Source organism: Clytia hemisphaerica, unplaced genomic scaffold (assembly GCF_902728285.1).
Source record: "Clytia hemisphaerica strain Z4C2 unplaced genomic scaffold, Clytia hemisphaerica genome assembly, whole genome shotgun sequence".
Taxonomy (NCBI): Eukaryota; Metazoa; Cnidaria; class Hydrozoa; order Leptothecata; family Clytiidae; genus Clytia; species Clytia hemisphaerica.
In genome coordinates, this window is record NW_027103907.1 from 1,008,008 (window position 1) to 1,021,189 (window position 13,182).

General features: G+C 35.7%; 2 protein-coding genes across 2 annotated transcripts in view; both read left to right on the forward strand.

Annotated features, from left to right (window-relative positions):
- Window positions 1-420: 420 nt before the first annotated feature.
- On the forward strand, window positions 421-5,156 carry LOC136809073 (DNA ligase 1-like). The gene is made up of 4 exons (XM_067065652.1): window positions 421-586; window positions 3,028-3,216; window positions 3,739-3,940; window positions 4,968-5,156. The coding sequence occupies exons 1-4, from the start codon at window positions 523-525 to the stop codon at window positions 5,041-5,043; spliced, it is 531 nt and encodes a 176-aa protein (XP_066921753.1). The 5' UTR covers window positions 421-522; the 3' UTR covers window positions 5,044-5,156.
- Window positions 5,157-12,881: 7,725 nt separating this feature from the next.
- Window positions 12,882-13,182, forward strand: part of LOC136809090 (uncharacterized) — a 29,616-nt gene continuing 29,315 nt past the window's right edge. Inside the window, exon 1 of the mRNA XM_067065669.1 lies at window positions 12,882-12,999. Within this exon, the coding sequence (XP_066921770.1) occupies window positions 12,936-12,999 (64 nt within the window). The 5' untranslated portion in view covers window positions 12,882-12,935. The remainder of the gene's footprint in view (window positions 13,000-13,182) is intronic.

The window sequence follows — 13,182 nt, forward strand, 5'->3', positions numbered from 1 at the left end:
ACATGTTGAGAACGTTATTAGGCTTAATACTCGAAAAGTTAAGAACATCCCAAGGCTTCGAAATTTTAGATGTTCTTATAAAAAAAGCATATAATCACAAAATGGTTTTGAAAAGCATTAGTTTGTTAATTGAGTCATTGAGTTAATTGAAGTCATTGAGTGCTTAAAAAATATCTTCCTCTTACCGATATAAATCGATCAAATTGGATCTGTGATCATTTGAAACTTCCGAACCAATCAAACAATTTCGTTACTTCCTTTCGTTTTATTTTTTCGAGATGAGGAAAAATCTTCCGCTTTACTTTCTGTAGGAAAAAAAAATCTAAATCAGCCAATAGGTATCAAGGTTTTAGATCACGTGTTCAGTTTCAACCAATAGAATTCGTCAGAATAAACATAACACAAACCACTCTGGCATTCCCATTTAAGTCATTTTCTCTAACATATTCGTTATTTCAAACCAGCATACATTCGAAGAAGGAAAAGTTCAACAGTACAAATTCTCCAAACGCCAAGCTCATCATGGAAATTTCCAGGAAAATATTCTTTCTTGCATTAATTGTCACAGCCCTCGTTCATTGTCACGGTGAGTTAACCAAGTTGTTGTTATCTTTTTATACCTTTTTAACTTTTATAATAAGTCTTGCTGAAAATACCAAAGCTACACTTTCTCAAATCACAAAATATTAGCAGTAAGCTTTTAAACAAGGCAGAAAATTATGCCGTCTTTTCCCTAGAAACATATTTGAGCGAAGAAGGTGAACGTTAAGTGAGCCCAAGTGGATACGTCGCGCTGTCACCCCGGGGGGGGGGCACTGGGTTTGCGGACTGACGGTATGTGCGGGCCAAAAATTGGCTTTTAAAATTGCACCCTTACAGTGCAGCAAAAATCAGTAAAAATCATACCCTTAGAGGGCATTTTCCCCCAAATTTTCGATCCCTTCGTGCAAAAAAATGTTAGCATTTTTCCAAAAGAGATTTTTCAAAGAAGTTTTCTGAAATTTCTACCCTTACAGTGCATATCTAGTTTTTCCGACCCTTACAGTGCATTTTAAACATATTGGAAAAGGTACCCTTAGGACCCGCACATACCCGTCGGTCCTTTTGCCCAGCTGCCCCCCCGGGCTGTCACCACTCTATTTAATGTACTCTATGTAATGAACCAAATTACAGACTTCTGCTTTCAAGGTGGCTCGCACGAGTTACTTTCTTTGTCTAAGTCTAGGGCTAGCTGGGTTGCCAAAAATAATCGGTCTAGGGTGAAATTTACAAAACCGCTCTTTAAAGAGGCACTTGAATACCTCATGAGCAATTGCTATTTCACATTTGGTAATAAAATCTTTAGACAAACAATAGGTATTCCGATGGGCTCGGACCCAGCTCCCTTTATGGCTAATTTGTTCTTATATCATTTTGAAAGTCAATGGGTGAAAAGCCTCAAGAAAGAAAATTTACAAAAAGCAAGGCGCTTTTCAAACACTTTTCGATTCATCGACGATCTTTTTAACCATCAATGATGACAATTTATTTATGGAAACTATAAGAAATCTACCCTCCTGAACTTCAGCTCAATCTTGAAAGTTCAGGTGATACTATTACTTTTTTGGATCTCTCATTAACCAATGACAACGGTTACATAGATGCAAAACTCTATGACAAAAGAGATAACTTTCCTTTTTCGATTGTTCGTCTTTTATTTGCGTCGAGCAATATCCTCTCGGATGTTTTATAACTGTGTGGGAGCTGAAATTTTGAGGATTGGTAGGGTCTGTTCCAGTGTGAACAATTTCATTAGTGCAAGTATGTCTCTCATTGATAGAGCAAAGAAGCAAGGAGCAAAGATTACACGGTTGGAAAAAGTGGTTTGAGGAAAATGTATGGTCGCCATCAAGTTTTGAGAACCTTTTTCAGTAATGCGAAAAAATTTTCAGATTCATTACTCCACACTAAACAACAAAAAAATTTTGGACTTGTCACTGTTTCTTTTACTATTTACTAATTTTCATTTCTTTTTAATCGATAGAGTCGTTTTATATTTCAATGTGTTGTATCTTTTTCTCTGTCCAGTATATTTGTAGTTTATGTCTAAGTTTGTTGAGTTTGTCTCATTTCCTAATTCGTTTCCAATGTGTACGGCCACTCGGTTACGGGGTTCCGAACCGGGCTCTCGGTCAACCTTTCAACTTTTTCTCTTTCTTTCTGCTGTACTTCACTGTATGGTCAGAAATTTTAAACTTTTTTGTTTACAATTTGTTTTATTTTAATCCCTTTTTTTATGTACGAAATAGTGTCTGATCAACACTGTTTCTTCTTTGGTAAAGATGACGGGTGGCTCGCGGGCGCCAGAGAGTGCTTACTCTTGGTACCACACCTGACTCTAGGCTTTGTCTTCATCTTGCCATTTTCTTATTCTTTGTATAATTGTTTGGTTGAATGTTTTGTTGTTTTGTATCATATTTGTTGGTATTGTCGGTCGAGCAATTGGGGTGTGATGGTGTTTCAGCTTTTGCTGAGATTATGTTGAGGGTAGTGTTTTGATCCATGAGAGATTTTCAAACTTTTCTTAGATTATAATCGCTAGATTGATTTATCAACACGTTTTTACTTGTAAGCTAACTATTTGCTTGTGATCATGATACAAGAAGTATCGAAACGTCAAGAATGAACATGAAACATGAAAATTTGTTTCTCTTCTTTACTTTTTTTTAAAAAATAATCTGGCCCAGAAGAAAATTTTTTCAAGTACCACTCTACTTGTCGGAAAATTGTGAGCGCAATAGGTTTTGCAGAGATTAATATTCAATATTACTGACCGCGTAAAACGTCATAAAACGTCATAATGTGAATGTTTTATGGAGCAAGTGTCATTTAAATAGTCCCCAATCATTGACGTATAAAATATAACGTATAAATATCAACTATTCTTAAAAAAAACAACGGAAGTCTAATTTTTATTACTGTTATTGAGTCAGGTCAATTTCAACGTCACTTGGTTTAAGTTTGTATTACTAAATACTACCTTTGCAGAAACCAAAAAAGACGAGCTAAAGAAGGAAATCGAACGCGAGGTTCGAAAACAGTTGCAAGATGTGAAACAAGAACAAGACGGGCTATCAGCAAAAGACGTGAGCGAGAAGAAACACAAGCAAAAAGATGATGATGATGATGAAGAAGTTCTTGAAGATGATGATGATGAAATTGATGAATTTGAAGATGGTATACATATTCAGTTGCTCTTATTATTTTATTTTCATAACTTTAATACATTTCTTCATTTTACACCCTTTTAACCAAGTAAACCCTAGATTTGCTTGGAATTAGGCTCCGTTGTTCTAATTTCTTTGACCTTTTTTAGCATACTCCAGGGATAATCAGATGGTTTGAGATATTTCGATTGCAAAAACTTTCTAGTATGGTCCTTAGTAAAACTTCAAAGTATTATTGTGTAACAATTTTCCAAAATTGAGATATCAAAATTTGAAATTTTTGAAAATAAGCTCTCTTACATAGTTCTTGCGTTGAACTTCTATTGTTTTTATCCTAAAAGCCAAAAACTTGTAAGTTAAATATCTTGACTTTGGAAAATAGTTAGACAAAAATATTTTGAGATTTTTCTCAGAATTATCCCACATGCCAAATATTACAAACCATCTGATTATCCCTTTAAATAGCCTTGCAAAATACATTAATAGCCTTTATGGCAGATTATATCTAAATTTTTTAATATTACATTATCAGAAGATGAAGATTTAGTCATTCAACATGCACAACGAAAAGCTTCTTCAGAGATGAAAAAAGATCCATTATTCCTTGGCAGTGTCATTCGGCGCCGTCGTGATGGGTGCTCAAATTTTTTCCGTATACCATTGAGCTCATTTCGAAGACGAATTCTAGCCCCTTATCCCTCTAATTGTTTTCGTTGCTGCAGCGCCGGAACCAAGTAAGTATAATCTTTATAAGCCAAAATTAAATTTTGCTGAGAGGCCAGCGGAAGCAAGGAGGCTGACTGGGGAAACTTCAGTCCCCACTTTTGAGCAAATAAGATTTCTTTTCAAACTCCTTGCGAATTTCATCTCATTTTGAGCCTGCAGCCTTCCCACTTTTTACGGTTCTTCCACGGTTCTTGCTAAGCCTATCATTATGACAAGCGAAATAGTCTTATGATCTTCATAGAAACTTAAGTATGATATGCTTGAAATAAATAACTTTCGATCCCTTCCCTATCCAACTGGCACACACGTTCTTTTAACGTTTATCCGTATGATGTTAGATGAACGTTAAAACAACGTTGTGTGCCAGCCGGGAAGACAAACTTCTGTAGTAACGTGTACTATACTTATGAGGGAGGTTTGATAATTTGCGTGAATAGTTTTCTATAAATGGTGCGCAGATCGGACCTCTGATAACCGACCCTTAGAAAAAGATTCAATTTCTGATCGACTGAGGGACTATTGTGAGTTTTTGTTGTTTTGTAACCTTTAGAAAGAGTCTTTGGGAGGCCAAAAATAGACCCTTCCCTATAGGCATTCAACGTCTTATGGACATTAAATGGACGGCTTAAAGACATTTGGACGTCGTCGAAACGTACATTAGACGTCCAAAAGACGTTTGTGCCCATTGGGTTACTGTCTACACATAAACACTCATGCACTTATTTTTGGCCTAAAGTTCCTTCTTGGGCTGGACTCCTTAAAACCTTATTGCAGCGGTGTTAAATGTACCTTATGATGGCATAATTAAAAATGGGGGATTTAAGACAATAGAGCAAGTACGTTGGAAACATGCGAAGGAGTGCAACACTTGTTAAAGGACAATGAACATACTTACACAATTAAAAATCTCTTCCTCTGATAAGTTTGTGGTCTAAAACCACCTATTTGATAGGATAGGGTCATAGGTCTATTGATGTTGTTGTTGTTGTTGTTGATGATTAAGCTTTATAACGTTTTTGTTTACTTATTTTTCAGATTGTGCCGTCGCAGAGATGACAGCAGTCGTCGACGAAGAAGCTGCACAGATGGAATCAGTAACGGCAAAAAATAATTTATCCCACATAATCTACTTCTATGGGTGCCTTCAATTATTTAGCTTTATGTTTTGATTTTTGTAACAATATATAACTTGCTTTAGCACAAAAAAAATTACGATAATATTTACTTTTGATTTGTTTTCATACCATCTCTATTCCTAGTACCCATTTCTATTTACCCCTACAAAGAGATTAACCTTTAGAAGCTGTTCGTTATAAAAAAAATCAATATTTCCCCAAAAGGTGGATTTTAAAATAGGTTTCAAACAAAAATTTTGTACCGTTACAAAATACATGCCCTCAGCCAGCTCTTTAAAACAACAAATGGAATTTTGAATTGAAAAACACTGGTTTTGAGCTACGGCCGGTACATATCACTCAGGTATTAATTTTTACCTAAATACCCCCCCCCAAACGAATTGTTTTGATAACTTTTGAAAAATTGATGCAATGACTTGAAATTTTGCAAATTTGATTTGACATCTTTGATGACGTCATCCTTTTTGAAAATACTGTAAATATCTGAAAATAGGACCCCCTCTAATCTTTCAATCTTAATTTTCTGCTCCAATTTTGTGAGGGAGCTCCATGTGACCTGTATTTTTGAGGTAGAGGGTCTTGCCACCTGTTGGTTTCTTGTATTTTACAGATAGATGATACAGAGGCAAAATTTCAGCGAAATCCGACGAGTAGTTACGCTGAAAGTAGTCATGTTAGGTAAAAATTGACCGGTCTGTAAAATATCAACCGCTGATTACGTGACTAAATTGGAATTTTGCACAATGTCTTGGATGATCTATCACTAGTGAGAATTTCAAGTCAAAAGCTCGAGTAGTTCCTGAGTTCCGGCAGGTGGTCGACGTGTATTCTGCAGACCGGTCTGCAAAGTACAAAATAGTCACGAGAACGAAGTTTTTCTGTTAGTAGTCTCTTTTATTTCAGGAACGAATTTCACTCAAATCGAACTAGTCAATCAATCAATACATTATTTTGGTCAAATTTACATTCTGGTCTGTAAAATATTAACTAGACAGATGGCCGAGCCAAAATTTTGCAAATCATCTTAAATTTTCCATAAATACCACTGGTCAAAATTTCAAGGTCATAGCACTTGTCAATCTTGAGATTTTAAGGGAGGCTCGAGCCCCCCCCCAAGATGCTTCCCCTATTAAAAGAATAGGAATATGCTGAAAGGGTTAAGATTTAAAAGATTCCCATTATCGACCGCCGGAGGCGGTTTCTTTCATAGTGGTACGCTAATCTCGTTTTGCCTTGGCTCATTACTTTGTCTACCATTTACTTTCGGTTTTTTTAACTAGATTACCCAGGTGTTTCTCTTTTTTTTGCCTGAATGTCTTATATTCGGAATTGAATAATCGAGACATGAAAAATGACTATATTGTAATCTGTTTTCAATGAATAATCTAAAATGTATTGGAGATGACATGTAAGCGTTAATAATGTGTGCGCGCTCTTTCGCGAGCGTGATGCGTGATTTACGATGGCCCAGAAGGCTCAAAACACGCACTTCTAGTTTTTACGCACTTCCAGTTCTTATAAAATTTGTGAACTAGAACTGCCTAGGGTCAATGGCCCAGAAGGCTCAAGTGACACTGCGCACTTCTGACTTTTTTTTCAGGGCGGGAAATTTCCAAGCGAGCGGCCCGCGCGATGAAATTTTTTTCGGTCTTTAAAATGAATGTCGAGTTACGCAAAATGAGTTAACATTTCCGAGTTGTTCGTATTAAGAGTTACAGGTTAAAATTTCTGAGTTAAGTGCTGGTCAGCAAAATCCCCCCCAGTGGCAAAAATTGGGGAAGCAAAAAGTGAACAAATATCAACTTTGTTTTTTTGCCTCCACGCAGCTAGCATTTTCCGCCATTGGACCACCCCCCTGCCTAGTGCATGAAAACTAGAGAGTGTGTGGGTGTGTTTTGAGTCTTCTGCAGTGAACGCCAAAATAACTCGAGAATCCGAGAATCTACATGAAGGAAAATGACTCGAAAATTTAAAAGAAGCGAAACCGAGTTAAAAAACGAGAAATGATTCGAAAATTTAAATGAGTTAAGATACCATCAGAGATAACTCGAGATTTTAAAAATCGAAAAATGACGTTATAACTCGTTTTTTTCGTAACTCAGTTTTTTTAACTCGAGAAAAATAACTCGGGATTTCCGAGCCTCTTCGATTATCATCAACTCATTTATTACAACTCGGTATCTATTTTGCTGACCAGAACGGCTTTCTTTCGAAGGGGACTTTTGCGTCTTTAAAATATGTTTAGAAGTGCGCAGTGTCGTCACAAAAAAACTGGGAAGTGCGCAGTGTCTTGTGAGCCTTCTGGGCCATGACCCTAGACAGTTCTAGTTCACAAATTTTATAAGAACTGGAAGTGCGTGGTGAGCCTTGGGGGCCATCGTAGTGATTATCTGGCACCCGATGTAGAAATTTTCTTCCGACACGCTAAATCTCTGAAGGTCGGGAAAATTTTCAACATCTGGAAGAAATACATTACGGAATTTCGCCTGACCGCGTAATTTTTTAGAAAAATGGGCCCGAGTGCAATTTGGACAGGGAAGGTGTCATGGCCGACAAATTTGGGTCAGAAAAAACTTCCAAAGGTTCACGAAATAAATTCAAATACAAATTTTGGGAGCATGAAAAATTTATCATTCTTTTCACAAGGAGGGCATGTAGAAATACTCAATAAGTATTTTTATTCTTTAAACTGATCACGAAGCAAAAACAAAATAGAAAAAACATTGTACACAAAAAAGCCTGAAAGAAGAGAAAAGTCATAATCAGCATCTATAATAACACTAAAAGAAAACTGAAGCTATAGAAAATGAATACTAACCTCATGAACACTTTTGTGACGTTTAATAAAGATTTTATCCAAAAAATTCAGTTCTGGTTGTGGGCCGGTGGAAGTTATTTGGAGGACGGTCTAAGATAGATAACAACATGAAAGTTACTGATAAAAGCCTAAGCCATAGGAACAGACTGCTTGTTTCTTGGTCTTTGAATGGTATAAAAGAAAGTGCAGAAAAAAAAAAAAAACAAAAACAAAAGTTATGATTATCAACTTTTCTGTGGTAGAAACACATTTTTTGGGTTGGTGCACATACAGAAATTACACTGGATACTAAAACTAATATTCAGGGAGTGATAAGTACAGTTAAACTACAAAAAATCCATCAAAAGAAACCAAAAACAACCATAACAGCACACATTTTTTGAAAATTACATCAGCCATGTTGTTTGTACTTTTTGCCGACATACTCATGACGTGGTAACTAACGACAGTGATTTGACGGTCTTTTTGAGGCGCCAGATCTCAAAAAAACAATTTTTGAGCGTTCAGCACGGCCCCGAAAATGAGGGCTAAACTTATGTCGGCACATCAATGGATGACTACTATTTCTCTCCGATGGTATATTGGCCCGCTCCTTTAGAGCTTTAGCGTGGGCGGCCGCCAATACGCCATCGGAATATCAGATAAGATGCGTGATGGAAGGCGGTCGTTTCAGTGTGGTTTACATCCACACTGTGACCTAGTTCTATAATACAGTAGAGCATTTCAATCAAAAATAATACGGCAGAGTTTTCTCAACTCGAAATTCAAGCGGGAGGTGAGGAAGCCTTTCGAGTTAAGGAAACATCTGAGCTATAGATAAAAAATACATGAATGCATTAACACTTAATTAGTAATTCAACCAATCAACGCAATCATTAAAAGTTCGTTGCGGAACATACGCCAAGTCATTTATTTCTTCCGATGAAAAACCGAATGATATGTTTTGATTCGGGTCTGAACACCGTTGCAAGAATTCTCTCGAAAAGCTTAGATTGAATTTGGTAGACATCGATCAGGTCAAAGTCGCTTTTCACATAATAAGCTTCATAGCACTTATTGAAATTGAAAATGTCTAAACTTCAGTTAATCCCACTAAATAGTTGTCTCCATAGTGTCAAGTCAACTAAATTGAAAATGTCTAAACTTCAGTTAATCCCACTAAATAGTTGTCTCCATAGTGTCAAGTCAACTAAATTGAAAATGTCTAAACTTCAGTTAATCCCACTAAATAGTTGTCTCCATAGTGTCAAGTCAACTAAATTGAAATGTCTAAACTTCAGTTAATCCCACTAAAGTCAACTAAATTGAAAATGTCTAAACTTCAGTTATCCCACTAAATATTGTCTCCATAGTGTCAAGTCAACTAAATTGAAAATGTCTAAACTTCATTAATCCCACTAAATAGTTGTCTCCATAGTGTCAAGTCAACTAAATTGAAAAGTTAAACGTCAGTTAATCCCACTAAATAGTTGTCTCCATAGTGTCAAGTCAACTAAATTGAAAATGTCTAAACTTCAGTTAATCCCACTAAATAGTTGTCTCCATAGTGTCAAGTCAACTAAATTGAAAATGTCTAAACTTCAGTTAATCCCACTAAATAGTTGTCTCCATAGTGTCAAGAAAATGTCTAAACTAAATCCCACTAAAATTGTCTCCATAGTGTCAAGTCAACTAAATTGAAAATGTCTAAACTTCAGTTAATCCCACTAAATAGTTGTCAACTCTATTATTAAGGGCTCTGACCATAGTCCAAAAATTGATTTTGGTATTTGAACATAAAAGTTATATTTCAGGTTCCTTAACACTTTTAACAAAGAATTGCCTTTATTAATTTGCTTTTTAATCGAATCCCTTAAGAGTAATTAAGAATTTAATTGCAAAAATGACGTTATGAACTTTAAAAAGATGTTAATAATATGTTGCATCACCCTCTTTTACAAAAAGTGCTTAGTTTTAATGGGTAATTAACTTTTTTGTTTCAAAATTTCTTTACACTGTCCGCAAAGAATTGAACTATTTTAAATTTTGCGGAAAATTTTTCTAAAAAGATGTGTCAAAAGTTATTACTGTTTTTTAAGCAAAAACCGGATGAAAAATTGATGAAAAACCACTATTTGAAGATTTCGAGACAAGACGCATTTACAAAAATTTTCCGCAAAAATTTTTATTGTTCGGTAAAAGATACACCATCTACTGCGAAAATTTTTTCAAAATGTTTTTTCTTCGCCGAAACTAAGCTCTTCAAAGTTGAAGTACTCTTCCTCGCAAAAGTCTTCATTTTCTTCTTCATCACATTTTTTCAATGTAATTTTTGAATTTTCAGATTCAGGAATAGTTTGTCTAACAGAAAATGTATAACATGCCATAGTTTTGTTGGTTACATCAGTCAGAAAACACATTTTAAACACGGCAATTATGAAAAATTCACTATGGTCAGAGCCCTTAAGTAGTGAGACAAACAAAATTACCAAAATAAACTCCTTTGATGGTTCCTTTGGTTTCTTTTGACATTTCGAATTTACTTTCGATTGGCTGCTAACCAAGAGGGGTACCCCTTTTTACCCCTATAATCGACTTTTTTTAACATCTTGAAAAAGTCATTCCTATTCGGTAAATTAATTTGCCTTATCAGCCCTTTTTATGTCGGCCCTTATTGGCGTTATTTTTAGGCTCTTGGCGTAATAAGGGCCGGTGTTAAAAGAGCCGGTGTAAAAATTTTGCAAATTTTACTTCAAAGTGGCGTTAATTTTTTATCATTATTTCTCAATTTAAACGATTTTAGGTATGATTCGAAGATAAAAATTATCCATTTTTTTATTCCATATCTAAAACTTCGCAAAAATCAGTGATTTTCAATGGAATTTTCAACGGTTTCCTACTGAAAAATGATATTTTAATGTAAATTGAATCATAAATAGCCGTTCTAACAAATTTTGGCGTTATTTACGGCCTTATTTGGGGTAAGTCCAAAATCAGGCTGTGGCGTATTAAAGGCTGGCGTAAAAGAGACCAGCGTTAAATTAGGGCCAGCGTAAAAAGGGCCATTAAGGTAGTTTATATCTTTTCTGTAAAGTACACTTTTGAGTATCCAAATCTAAATCTGAAATTGCATCAATAAGACATGAGGTTTTTTATCCACATGGACATTTACTGGAGAGATATTATATTTGACTTGAGAAGTTTCCCCTTACTTTCGAGAATTTTTTGTCAATCAATTCTGCCATATCTTGCATTGAGTTTAAAACGCTAAATGGGCTACTGTAGATAAGAATCTTTAACCTTTCGCAAGCAAAAAAAGTGAAACCTTAAGATTTGCACAACATTTACAATGATTGATTGAATAGTCCTTTCTTTGTTTTTTTAAGTGGCATATTTTTTTTACAAATCTAGCGATGGGTTTACTTTCGTGAGAACCACACGGGTCATGCGCGTTTTGGATCTCATCCAAGAGTTCCAAATCTAGCCCTTCAGGTATTTGAAACCAGCGATACCAATGGCTCAACTCCGAAATATAACCTGCCAGAAGAGTTTTATAGCGCATGTGACTAGGATTATTGCAAAAAATAGTGATTTGAATAGTGATTTGTCTCCACAGGTCAAATTCGGTTTGTGGATCCAAAGTCACCAAAATGAGGGAGGCTCATTACCTTCAAGTTATCTCAAATTCAAATTACTTCCCATTAAATTTATCGTAATTAAAAAGTTGATTAATACAGAAAATGAGCGAGCTATATTTCAAAGAAAAGAGTGTTTTGTGTAAAGCGGCTAGAATACTCTTCTTGAGCATAAACAAAACGTTCGAATCTAAGATGGTGCACAGTGGGGCTTTTGTTGACTGTTTGTTTTTAATTATGTACTTTGTTTTAATTACTTTAATTACTTCTTGGTTACAATAATGCTTAACTTACCATAAATTTACACATGGAATCTCGAAATTAGATTAGAGGCTTATTTGAAGAAGAAAGTAACTAGAAAACAACAAAAAAAACTTTTTAGCTATAAATTTAGACAATTTTTCTATGTATGATTTTCTAACCATGAGGGCAGATTTGTGTAGTATCTAGGTTATTTCTATGGATTTACCTTCGTCTACCTACAGCATTTCAAGCTTGCAATAATTTAATCCGGATTTCTTTACGCGTGGTATGTATGTGCTATAAAAGCATTGAGTTTGAAATGAATGTTTGAATCTTCAATCTTTTTCAAGCAAGAAAAAGTGAAGCCTTAAGTTTGCCATTTAGAAACTTTGTTTGAAAAAACACCCGGGTCATGTGTCTATAAGGAAATCTGCCCAGGCGGTAAGAGAGACCACTTTGATGATTCTCATACTACAGATTCGGGACAAAAACCCAGAACCCAGTCAATTTCGCACTCGTTTCCAAGCAAAATACGATGCAGTTTTAAATATTTTATCTGATCAAATGCTGTCAGATAATCTCATTCCCATCGGACACACAACGTTCTTTCAACGTTTATCTAACGTTCACAGCGTCCATATAACGTCAGATGAACGTTGAAACGTGTTGTGTGCAAGCTGGGCATTTTACCGCATCCCTTTAGAACAAAGCGTTTCGCCTGCAGTTGGATGATCTGCGCTATTCGATTAAGTGAAGTGTAGTTTAGTCTATCAAAACTTCCCTGACTAATTGCCCCGATGTCATTTTTTTCCACAATGGGGCAATCAGAAAAGTTTTATTGTTGCCGCCTCAAAAAATACAGTGAGGATGGCTTTAGAGTGCAATTTTTCCACTCAATCAAATTTCAAATGAGGATGTAAATAAACTCAATATCCTATGGGGCTGAAGTTGTAAAGGTATTCTTCCAACTGGGGACAAAATTTTGCACGAATCTTTCAGTTGGGCGGGGGTCCCACCTAGTCTTTGAAGGGGGTACCAAATTTTTGAAATATAAGATTCGTTTAGAGAGAAAGTGTAAAAAGTAGCAGGGGCAGGGTCATAATAAACACTTTGAAATAAAAAATACAACGTCTTTTTCAGCCGAAACAAAAATTTAACATGAGAAATTTGACCTGACGTTGAAGATGCGAAAATGCGAATATTTGGATGTATTTGGTTTATATATTTGTTGACTCTTTTGAAGCTTGTTGCAGGAGGTAAGTATACTTTAGTTTACCGTAGGGCGGGTGAACTTTTTCTTTTTCGATATATTCCTTTGCTCTTTTCAGGGATTTTTACACCGTTTTTTTTGGGCATACGTTAAAGGGTCGAGACCGTAGTGCAGTGGTAGAGCATCCGGTTACGGTTCGCAAGGTTGTGGGTTCAACCCCCAGCCGGGT

What these genes read in the sequence shown, in the direction of transcription:
- LOC136809073 (XM_067065652.1), top strand. Translation starts at nt 523, where the DNA reads ATGGAAATTTCCAGGAAAATATTCTTTCTTGCATTAATTGTCACAGCC. An exon ending in AGCCCTCGTTCATTGTCACG is followed by an intron (nt 587 to 3,027) that starts GTGAGTTAACCA and finishes CTACCTTTGCAG; the next exon opens with AAACCAAAAAAGACGAGCTA. An exon ending in TGCTGCAGCGCCGGAACCAA is followed by an intron (nt 3,941 to 4,967) that starts GTAAGTATAATC and finishes CTTATTTTTCAG; the next exon opens with ATTGTGCCGTCGCAGAGATG.